The sequence below is a fragment of the Leucoraja erinacea genome, chromosome 40 (assembly GCF_028641065.1).
Source record: "Leucoraja erinacea ecotype New England chromosome 40, Leri_hhj_1, whole genome shotgun sequence".
NCBI lineage: Eukaryota > Metazoa > Chordata > Chondrichthyes > Rajiformes > Rajidae > Leucoraja > Leucoraja erinaceus.
Genome location: NC_073416.1, coordinates 3647737 through 3659793, shown reverse-complemented (window position 1 = coordinate 3659793; position 12057 = coordinate 3647737). Strand labels below are relative to the sequence as shown.

General features: G+C 51.5%; 1 protein-coding gene across 1 annotated transcript in view; it reads right to left on the bottom strand.

Annotated features, from left to right (window-relative positions):
• Positions 1 to 12057, bottom strand: part of LOC129714626 (rho guanine nucleotide exchange factor 25-like) — a 105784-nt gene that overhangs the window by 17153 nt on the left and 76574 nt on the right. The window contains exons 7-8 of the mRNA XM_055664322.1: positions 11088 to 11191; positions 2456 to 2525 (exon numbers count right to left, since the gene is read on the bottom strand). Coding sequence (XP_055520297.1) covers positions 2456 to 2525; positions 11088 to 11191 — 174 coding nt within the window. The remainder of the gene's footprint in view (positions 1 to 2455; positions 2526 to 11087; positions 11192 to 12057) is intronic.

Sequence of the window (12057 nt, the reverse complement as noted above, 5' to 3'; positions counted from 1 at the left end):
CGTTATTCCCTTATCATGTATCTGTACACTGTGGACGGCTCGATTGTAATCATGTGTTGTCTTTCCGCTGACTGGTTAGCACGCAACAAAAGCTTTTCATTGTACCTCGGTACACGTGACAATAGACTAAACTCAACTAAAAAGACACGCCCTATCTCACTTGGACATGCCTGATTTAAACGGACTGGGCGGCACAGCGCCGGAGACCCGGGTTCGAACCTGACTACAGGTACTATCTGTACGGAGTTTGCACGTTCTCCCCGTGACCTGCGTGGGTTTTCTCCGAGATATTCAATTTCCTCCCACACTCCAAAGACGTGCAGGTATGTAGGTTAATTGGCTTGGTGTATGTGTAAATTGTCCCTAGTGTGTGTATGAGAGCTAGTGTTAGTGTGCGGGGATCGCTGGTCGGCGCGGACTCGGTGGGCCGAAGGGCCTGTTTCCGCGCTGTGTTTGTAAAAACTATATTTGCCCTGATCCAAGTTCACTAGCGAAGAGTTCACTCAATGTACTTGTCTAATTGTTTCTTAATGTAACTAATGTGCTTGTACAATGTACTTGTCTAATTGTGCGTGTGCAGGTAGATGCGGGCAGCGCTGCTGGTTACAGCGTAAAGGGGCTGTCCCACTTGGGCGTCATTTGCGCATAATTTACGCGACATCATGCGCGTGTGGTGATGTAGGCAGTGACGCTCAACGCCCCAGGATTTTGGGACGTACAAAATGTGCGTGCGCTTTCTGCGTGACATGCAAATGACGCCCAAGTGGGTCAGGCCCTTAAGTGCTTCGTTTCGCTGCCGTTTTGCAGCCTGGTTCTTGGACCAAGGGGTAAAACGTGGTACCCACGTCGGCCCTCGTTCAGCCGGTGAGTGCATTGCCCCGTTGCAAGAGCAAGACTGCGTGGGTGCAGGGAACGGCAGCAATGAAAGGCTCGCATCCTTTGCACAGATCTGGCGCAGCACCTCACAGCCAGTCCTCGTTCAGCGCAACCTCGCGGTGAGCCGGCGCAGCCCGCAGCGCTGCAAAGAGCTTCACTTCACGATAAATAAGCTGGGCGTGAACACAAGAGCGTAAACGCAGAGACTATTTGCGCTCCGCTCGAGGTCAAAAATGGTCCCGACCAAGGGTGACTCTTCCCTGAAACGTTACCATTCTTCACGGCTGCGCCAGAGACGCGGGTTCGATCCTGACCTCGGCTGCTGTCTGTATGTCTGTGTGTGTGTGTGTGTGGACTTTGCACGTTTTTCCACGGGACCTCGTGGGTTTCCTCCGGGTGCTCCGGTTTTCTCCCACATCCCATAGAGACGTATGGGGGGGGGGGGGGGGGGGGGGGGGGTCGGTGGGTTTAGTTAGCGTTAGAGATACAATGTTGAAACAGGCCCTTCAGCCCACCGAGTCCATGCCGACCAGCGATCGCCCGTTCACACTAGTTCAATCCTACACTCTGGGGTCAATTTTTACAGAAGCCAATTAACGTACAAACCCGCACGTCTTTGTGTGGGAGTGTGGGAGGAGACCGGAGCGCCCGGAGAAAACCCACGCAGGTCACGGGGAGAGAACGTGCAAACTCCGTGCAGACAGCGCCCGTGGTCAGGATCGAACCTTGTTTCGTGACACCTGCTGTTGGCTAGGGAGGAGGTGATAGCGAAGGGATGTGAACAGTGGAACTAGCAGGACCACTAGGGTGGACTAGCTGCCCAAGCAAAATATGAGGTGTTGTTCCCCCAAATAGTGCTGGGCCTCACTCTGACAGTGGAGGAGGCCCAGGACAGAAAGGTCGGTGTGGGGATGGGAGGGGGAGTTGAATTGTTTGACAACCGGGATATCGCTTGGCAGACTATTTGGGCTCCTATGCTGGGCTCCATGCAATGGTGCAAGAACTCAGTGCTGCAGTCTAGCAGTTACAGTGAGGTCAGGGGCTGGCAAACACCGACCGTTTACAACAGACACCGGTTGCGCAGCGGTAGAGTCGCTGCCTCTCAGCGCCAGAGACCCGGGTTCCATCCCGACCGCGGGTGCTGTCTGTACAGAGTTTGCACGCTCTCCCCGTGACCCGCGTGGGTTTTCTCCGGCTGCTCCGGTTTCCTCCCACACTCCAAAGACTTGGTGCAAGTGTGAAAATCGTCCCTAGTGTGTGTGTGGGATAGTGTTGGTGTACGGGGATCGCTGGTCCGCGCGGACCTGGTGGGCCGAAGGGCCTGTTTCTGCGCTGTACCTCTAAACTCAACTACCACACAATGGATTCCTAAAGTGAAAAGAGACACTTGCGGTCTCAGCGTTTTTTTTTGCGCAGTTTTGAACAGCGGATGGATTAATTGACACTGGTCCGCTCTGAAGCAGCAAAAGGCCGGGGGGAATGGTTAGATGGTGGCGGGATCTGGGATGTGGACGGGCTCCATCTCAGGTCAGTTATTGCGAGCTATTGTCAGTTACCAGCAGGGACACTGAGGACTCACATGTTTTATGAAGAGAACTGCCAGTCGCTCAGGATCCTCTAGGCATTTCTCCAGCTCGCCTAAGAAATAGCTGTGAATGAAAGATATAGATAATTTAATAATAATCTGCCCTGCACACTGCTGCCCGCCAGGAGTGCTTCTGCAACGGCGCCACGAACAGGCTCATTCTCATCGAGGGTGGTGGGATTTTTGCAAGCTCAACATTTTTTTTTTTTTTTTTTTTTTTTTTCAACTGCAGATGCTGAAAACCTGAAATAAAATCAGCGCAGGCTGCAAATACTCAGCGGCTAGCTCAGTCCCCTCTCACTGTTCTTTTGGAAGCACAGCGTGGAAACAGGCCCTTCGGCCCACCAAGTCCACACTGACCAGCGATCGTTAGGTTGGTTGAGCTGAGAGATACAGCGTGGAAACAGGCCCTTTGGCCCATCAAGTCCGTACCGACCAGTGATCACTAGTTTAGTTGAGTTGAGAGATATAGCATGGAAACAGGCCCTTCGGCCCCCCGAGTCCGCGCCGACCATCGATCACCCTGTTCACAGTAGCCTAGTGGAGGTGAGATAGATATATGCACAGTGTATATGCACAGTGTGGCATGGAGTCTTTTACCCAGGGGAGGGGAATCGAGGGACAGAGGACATGGGTTTAAGCTGAGAGGGGAAAGATTTAATCCGGAGTAACCTTTTCCACAGTGATGGTGGTGGGTGTATGGAACGAGCTGCCGGAGGAGGTAGTTGAGGCTGGGACTATCCCAATGTTTAATGGACATTTGGACAGGTACATGGGTAGGGAAGATTTAAAGGGGATAAGGGCACATTGGCTGAAGGTAAGATGAGGCATCTTGGTCAACATGTTGCAACAAGATCATGTTTCATCCAAGTTTGACCTCAGGACCCCTCCCTCTCCCCCCCCCCCCCCCCCCCATACTCCTCAAAGTCCTGTATCTCAAATGCTCGCCAGTTTCCTTCCTTGAAACTGCAAGTGTCGGTTTAATCCTGAGTAACTCAGCGGTACAGGCAGCATCTCTGGAGAGAAGGAAGGGGTGACGTTTCGGGCCGAGACCCTTCTACTCATGAGTTGGGGGGGGGGGGGGGGGGGGGGGGGGGGGGGGGGGGGAAGGAAAACGAGAGATATAGGCGATGTAGAGAGCTGACGAACAATGAAATAAGGATTTAGAACGGAGACGAGGAAACACTTTTTCTCACAGAGAGTGGTGGTGAGTCTGTGGAATTCCCTGCCTCAGAGGGCGGTGGAGGCAGGTTCTTTGGATGCTTTCATAGAAACATAGAAACATAGAAAATAGGTGCAGGAGTAGAGGCCATTCGGCCCTTCGAGCTAGCACCGCCATTCGATATGATCATGGCTGATCATCCAACTCAGTATCCTGTACCTGCCTTCTCTCTATACCCTCTGATCCCTTTAGCCACAAGGGCCACATCTAACTCCCTCTTAAATATAGCCAATGAATTGTGGCCTCAACTACCTCTTGTGGCAGAGAATTCCACAGATTCACCACTCTCTGTGTGAAAAAAGTTTTCCTTATCTCGGTCCTAAAAGATTTCCTCCTTATCCTTAAACTGTGACCCCTTGTCCTGGACTTCCCCAACATCGGGAACTTCAAGAGAGAGCTAGATAGGGCTCTTAAAGATAGCGGAGTCAGGGGATATGGGGTGAAGGCAGGAACGGGGTACTGATTGGGGATGATCAGCCATGATCATGTTGAATGGCGGTGCTGGCTCGAAGGGCCGAATGGCCTCTACTCCTGCACCCATTGTCTATTTGCAAAAAAGTAACGACGAGAAAGGAAACAGAAAGAATGAGGACGTCTCGGATGTCCTGGTAGCGAACACCTCATCTTGGGCACAGATGCAACGTAGACAGAGGAATTGGGAGTGGGGAGGGATAGAGTCAATCTAACTGAATAATGAAAGGCCTGGATAGAGTGGATGTGGAGAGGATGTTTCCACTAGTGGGAGAGTCTAGGGTGTATATATATATATATAGATATATTGAACTTCTATCATTTAATACATTGTTTACAGAGTACTATGTTTGCTTAGGTTACACAAAAAAGCTGGAGAAACTCCAGCGGGTGCAGCAGCATCTATGGAGCGAAGGAAATAGGCAACGTTTCGGGCCGAAACCCTTCTTCAGACTGCTCCATAGATGCTGCTGCACCCGCTGAGTTTCTCCAGCTTTTTTGTGTAACCTTCGATTCTCCAGCATCTGCAGTTCCCTCTTAAACACTATGTTTGCTTATATCTTGTACCTTCTGCAAGAAAGGATTCCATTGTCCTATCTGGAACATAAGACACTAAAACACTCGACTTTTGACTCTGACTGTGAAACAAACGGCTGGAGCCACAAAATATCAATGGATATTTTTAAGACTGATAAGATTTTTAAGATTGATAGATTCTTGATTAGTACGGGTGCTGTACTGGGTAAATGAGTCGGAGTCAGAGTCATAGAGAGAGATACAGTGTGGAAACAGGTTCTTCAACCCAACTTGCCCACACCGGCCAACATGTCCCAGCTGCACTAGTCCCACCTAGCCCATATCCCTCCAAACCAGTCCCATCCATGTAGCTCCTTGAACATTGGGATAGTCCCAGCCTCAACTACCTCCTCCGGCAGCTCGTTCCATACACCCACCGCCCTTTGTGTGGAAAAGTTACCCCTCGGATTCCTATTAAATCTTTCCCCCCCTTCACCTTGAACCTCTAGTGCAGCCTCCATGTTCTGGAAAATAAAAGTTACAACTGAAGTTACAGATGAAGAGTTTCGCGGGTGGGTTCAAAGAAGAAGGGGCAAAATAAGAAGAGTGTTCCTTCAGCAAGAATTCGAAGGAAACAAGTAGCATTTTTGACGCGCCTTTCAGTAACACAAGACGATTTCTCAGGCAAGGGACAATAGTTTCGTAGAGCAGTCAGTGTTTCAGCGTCGGAAACAAGGCAGGCATTTAGTGCAAGACAAAAGGTCTCATCATCGGCAGTGTGACAAATCAGGATCACTCATCCCAGCGTTGTTGGTTGCGGGCGAGTGTTGTACAGGACCTTGGAGAGCTCTCCCTCGCTCCTCGGCAAAATGAGTCACCGGACACCAGCGCTGTCTGCACGGAGTTTGCACGTTCTCGCCTGGGTTTTCCCCGGGAGCTCTGGTTTCCTCCCACACTCCAAAGGCGCACAGGTTTTGCAGGTTAATTGGCTTGGTGTGAATGTAAGGTTGGCCGTGGCGCGTGTGGGATAGTGTTAGTGTGCGGGGATCGCTGGTCGGCGCGGACTGGGGGTGGACGCAGCTTTGAAGGGCGGCTACAGAGGGCATGGCGCCGCAGAACGCTGGCGTGTGCCCAGTGCCCGGAAGGGGCGCCCATGGAGTTGGCAATGCCAGGGCACGCGTCCGAGCGTCACCGAGCATTAGCGCGCAAGATGCACGGAGGACTCTGCCGAAAAATAATGCGACTCGCCGCAAGCCCTTGGATTTGCGTTCTTTCCCGATTACGCTGTGCGAGGCCCAAGAAAATCCGCTTTCCACGCATTCAATTCAAACGGTTTCACATTCGGGTGGAAACGCGGAACTGCAGATGTCGGTTCACAAAAATAAAAGACACGAAGTGCTGGAGTAACTCAGCGAGTCAGGCGGCACCTCTGGAGAAAGTGGGGCAACTGACGTTTCGGGTCGGGACCCCTTCTTCAGACCGATTGCAGTGGGGGAGGGGAGACGAAAGCTGGAAAAGGGGAGGCAGATGATCGGAACAAAGGCCAGAGATAAGAACGACAGGTGCGAGACAGGTTAGAAGAGTCGTGGATTGTGAAGCCAGAGGAGTGAGGTGGGGGGGGGGGGGGGGGGGGGGGGGAGGGGGAGGGGGGAGAGAAGAGAGGGGGAAAGAAGTTAAGTGGAGTTTACCCATGGGGGTGGGGGCGAGGTGTAGAAGTTACATGCAATTTGAGAATTCAACCTTCATACCGCTGGGGTGTAAGCAGCTCAAGCGGAACATGACGTGTTGTTCCTCCAGTTTGGCTGTGGGCCTCTACTCTGACAGTGGAGGAGGCCTAGGACAGAAAGGTCAGTGTCTCGCCAGGCACGGTCTTAGAGACCCGGGTTCGATCCTGACTACGGGTGCTGTCTGTACGGAGTTTGCACGTTCTCCCCGTGACCCGCCTGGGTTTTCCCCACGGGAGCTCCGGTTTCCTCCCACACTCCAAAGGCTCTACTCTCAAAGGTTTGTAGGTTAATTGGCTTGGTGTAAATGTAAATTGTCCTTAGTGTGTGTGTGTGTGTGTGTGTGTGGGATAGTGTTAATGTGCGGGGATCGCTGGTCGGTACAGACTCGATGGGCCGAAGGGCCTGTTTCCACGCTGTCTCTCTAAATTGAACTAAACCAAACACTGACACCAGCATTTTGTGACTAGCTTTAGTATAAACCAGTTCTTTTTAATTACATTTTATCCTCTTCAGACCAAATAGGTTTAGTCTGGGTCCATTGTTAGCATGTATATCGAGGTACTATGAAAACCTTCTGCATGCTATCTAATCAGATCAGTTAATACTACACATAAACACAATCCAGTCAAACGCAGGTCCAATAGTTGGAGCAAAGGGGAAGATACAGAGTGCAGAATCTCAGCATTGTAGCGCATCAGTTCCACAGACAACGTCCAATGTCCACAATGGGGTAGAGGTGAATGGGACAGTACACTAGCTTGTGGAAGGCCCGTTCAGAAGCCTGATAACAGAGGGGAAGAAGCTGTTCCTGAGTCTGGTGGTGCGGGCTTTCAAGCTTCTGTACCTTCTGCCGGACGGGAGCCGTGGGGGGGGAAGAAGGAATGACCGGGGTGGGAGAGGGACAAGTCTTTGTGTGTGTGTGTCGGCTGCTTTTCCCGAGGCAGCGTGAAAATCGATGGAGTCGATGGTGGGGGAGTGTGGTCTGTGTGATGGGATTTCAATGCTGGCCTTGCCTGAGGTGCCCAAGATCCCAGTAACAAATAAAATATACTTGCAACACATGAATTGTCAAGCAACTCATCTTTAGATCAATTCCCAATTATCCAGCCCATCTCTCGGTCAAAGTGTTTGACCCGGGGGCTCAGATATTATGGAGGTGGGAGTGAGCTGGCTTTATAGGGTGGTGAATCTGTGGAATTCATTGCCGCAGACGGCTGTGGAGGCCAAGTCAATGGATGTTTTTAAGGCAGAGACAGACAGGTTTTTGATTAGTGCGGGTGTCAGGGGTTATGGGGAGAAGGCAGGAGAATGGGGTTTGGAGGGAGAGATAGATCAGCCATGATTGAATGACGGAGTAGACTTGATGGGCCGAATGGCCTATGTCTGCTCCTATCATTTGTGACCTTAAACCACTGCAGTCCTTCTCATGAGGGCGCTCCATCATGGAGCCGCTACCTCACGGCGCGGGTTCGATCTTGACCTCGGGCACTGTCTATGTGGAGTTTGCACGTACAGAGAGGTGCGGGGTGAGTGGGTTAATTACCGGGAGTGTGGGAGGATTAGGGAGCGGGCGAGGTTTGTTAGCGGCCCGCGTGAGAGAATGCGTGAAACGAAACTGCGCGAGGGAATGGGAACGTCCATGGAGGCAGCCCGGTTCAATGGCCTCCTTCTCCGTCTTTAGTTTCGTGCTTTACAGGGCGGCAACAGGCCCTTCGGCCCACCGGGTCTATGCCGACCAGCACACTAACACACTAACCCTACCCTTCACAGGCTCGGGGCAATATAGAATTTGTGCCGAAGCCAATTAACCTACGAACCCGCACGTCTTTGGGATGTGGGAGGAAACCGGAGCACCCGGAGGAAACCCACGTGGTCACGGGGAGAACGTAAAACTCCGCACAGACGGCACCCGTAGTCTGGATCAAACCCATGGCGTTAGGGATCGCTGGTCGGGGGAGGGGGGGGAAGGGCCTGTTTCACGCTGTGTCTCCAAAACTGAACTGAACCGAAATGAAACAAAGGAGGTTCTCCTGGCCTGTCACCAATTCGATGTACTAAGGTTACTTGACCCCGCGTTTCTCTCTCCACAGATGCTGCCTGACCTGCTGAGTATCTCCAGCATTGTCTGTTTTCATTTCAGGTTTGTAGCGAGGGGTTTAGCCGTTGACTGTGGAGTGCAGCCACCTCTCCCGCGGTTCACCGATGCCCCACTCGGTGAATGCCACGCGATTTCAGTGTGCAATGGTGATGCCCCTCCAGCTGGCCACCTACCTTCTGGGCTTCACCACACTGAAATGTTCTCTCGAACTGGGAGCCCATCAGCTGACACATGGGGAAAATGCACGCCAGTTGGATTTGGGTGTGAGATGCTGACGGGGATATCTACTGGGAAGCAATGTTCTGGGTGCCCAAACATAGAAACATAGAAATTAGGTGCAGGAGTAGGCCATTCGGCCCTTCGAGCCTGCACCGCCATTCAATATGATCATGGCTGATCATCCAACTCAGTATCCCGTACCTGCCTTCTCTCCATACCCCCTGATCCCCTTAGCCACAAGGGCCACATCTAACTCCCTCTTAAATATAGCCAATGAACTGTGGCCTCAACTACCCTCTGTGGCAGAGAGTTCCAGAGATTCACCACTCTCTGCGTGAAAAAAGTTCTTCTCATCTCGGTTTTAAAGGATTTCCCCTTTATCCTTAAGCTGTGACCCCTTGTCCTGGACTTCCCTAACATCGGGAACAATCTTCCTGCATCTAGCCTGTCCAACCCCTTAAGAATTTTGTAAGTTTCTATAAGATCCCCTCTCAATCTTCTAAATTCTAGAGAGTATAAACCGAGTCTATCCAGTCTTTCTTCATAAGACAGTCCTGACATCCCAGGAATCAGTCTGGTGAACCGTCTCTGCACTCCCTCTGTGGCAATAATGTCCTTCCTCAGATTTGGAGACCAAAACTGTACGCAAACCACATGCGCTCGGCCCGCCAAGGCCTGCTGGATCTCCCGATTGCTAACCGCTTCCCCTTCCCATTCCCACACTGACCGTTCTGTCCGAGGCCTCCTCCATTGGTCAAGTACGGCCAAATGCAAACTGGAGGCACAGCACCTCATCCGCCCCAACGGCATGAACATTGAATTCTCCATCCCTCACCTCTTTTCTCCTCCACACTCCTCCTCCCCCCCCTTCTCTCCACCCAACCCCCCCCCCCCCCCTTCCCTCCCCTTGGACCCCACTTGTTCCTCCCCTCTACCCCCCACCGCTTCTGCCATTATCCCTCCTCTGGCTTCACACTCCGTAACTCCTCAAACCTGTCTCGCACCTGTCGTTCTTATCTCTGGCCTTTGTTCCAATCATCTGCCTGTGAAACTCCCCCTCCCCCTCCTCATCTCAATAGACAATAGACAATGGGTGCAGGAGGAGGCCATTCAGCCCTTCGAGCCAGCACCGCCATTCAATGTGATCATGGCTGATCATCCCCCAATCAGTACCACGTTCCTGCCTTCTCCCCATATCCCCTGACTCCGCTATCTTTAAGAGCCCTATCTAGCTCTCTCTTGAAAGTATCCAAAGAACCGGCCTCCACCGCCCTCTGAGGCAGAGAATTCCACAGACTCACAACTCTCTGTGAGAAAAAGTGTTTCCTCGTCTCCGTTCTAAATGGCTTGCCCCTTATTCTTCAACTGTGTGTGTGGCCCCTGGTTCTGGACTCCCCCAACATCGGGAACATGTTTCCTGCCTCTAGCGTGTCCAAACCCTTAACAATCTTGTATGTTTCAATTAAGATCCCCCGTGTCCGCCCATTACTTTGTCCTTCCTTCTATCTTCCCCCCCACCCACAATCAGTGTGAAGAAGGGCCCTGACCCAAAACGTCACCTATCCATGTTCTCCACAGATGCTGCCTGACCCGCTGAGTTACTCCAGCACTCTGTGAAACGTCACCTATCCATGTTCACCACAGATGCTGCCTGACCCGCTGAGTTACTCCAGCACTCTGTGAAACGTCACCTATCCATGTTCTCCACACAGATGCTGCCTGACCCGCTGAGTTACTCCAGCACTCTGTGAAACGTCACCTATCCATGTTCTCCACAGATGCTGCCTGACCCGCTGAGTTACTCCAGCACTCCGTGAAACGTCACCTGTCCATGTTCTCCACAGATGCTGCCTGACCCGCTGAGTTACTCCAGCACTCTGTGAAACGTCATCTATCCATGTTCTCCACAGATGCTGCCTGACCCGCTGAGTTACTCCAGCACTCTGTGAAACGTCACCTATCCATGTTCTCCACAGATGCTGCCTGACCCACTCAGTTATGGTGCAGCAGCATCTATGGAGCTAAGGAAATAGGCAACGTTTCGGGCCGAAATCCTTCTGGAAATAGGCAACGTTTCGGGCCGAAACCCTTACGGGTTTCAGCCCGAAACGTTGCCTATTTCCTTAGCTCCATAGATGCTGCCTGACCCGCTGAGTTACCGCTGAGTTACTCCAGCACTCTGTCTGTGAAACGTCACCTATCCATGTTCTCCACAGATGCTGCCTGACCCGCTGAGTTACTCCAGCACTCTGTGCCTATCTACTGGGGTGTCCAACCCTGACAGAAATGGTGTCACTAACCAAATAGCCAGCGTACAACACAATCCTAGCTGCTGAATTTGAACTTGTTCGACTGTTAATGGAGAATTCTTACTTTTTGTGCCATTCGTAGATCTGGTAAATGTTTCCGAAGACTATTTTGTCTTTTCCCTTCAAGTCTTCAGGCACTCCTTTCTCATTCATCGTTTCGATGTATCCCTAGAAAAAGAAGAAGAAAAATCTTTTAGAGGAATGTAGAAGTAAGGGCCTGTCCCACTGTACGAGCTAATTCAAGACTTCTCCCAGAATTTCCCCCGATTCGAACCGGGAGATTTACGGTAATGGCCGCTCGTGGGTATTCAGGGCTCTCGTGGACATTTTTCAACATGTTGAAAAATCTTCACCAGTCTTCCCGAGCTTACCGCGTTTCCCCGAGTACCTGCCGTTAGCGTTACGAGCCGCTAAGAGACGTCCCCGAGCTCCGACGTACCCGCGACGTACATTCTACGTGCTTACCACGAGTTTGATTTTTTTTTCTAACTCGGGAGAGCTCTTGAATTACCTCGTACAGTGGGACAGCCCCTGTGATTTTCAAGAGAGAGCTGGATATAGCTATTAGGGCTAACAGAATCAAGGGATATGGGTAGATAGCAGGAACAGGTACTGATTCTGGATGATCAGCCATAATCATATTGAATGGCGGTGCTGGTTCGAAGGGCCGAATGGCCTACTCCTGCACCTATTTCTCCATGTTTCTAGCATGGGGAAAGGCCCAAAAGGTGAGGGACACTAAGTACTGGAGCAACTCAGCGGGTCAGCGAATGGTATGTTAGCTTTCATAGCAAAAGGATTTGAGTATAGGAGCAGGGAGGTTCTACTGCAGTTGTACAGGGTCTTGGTGAGACCACACCTGGAGTATTGCGTACAGTTTTGGTCTCCAAATCTGAGGAAGGACATTATTGCCATAGAGGGAGTGCAGAGAAGGTTCACCAGACTGATTCCTGGGATGTCAGGACTGTCTTATGAAGAAAGACTGGATAGACTTGGTTTACACTCTCTAGAATTTAGGAGATTGAGAGGGGATC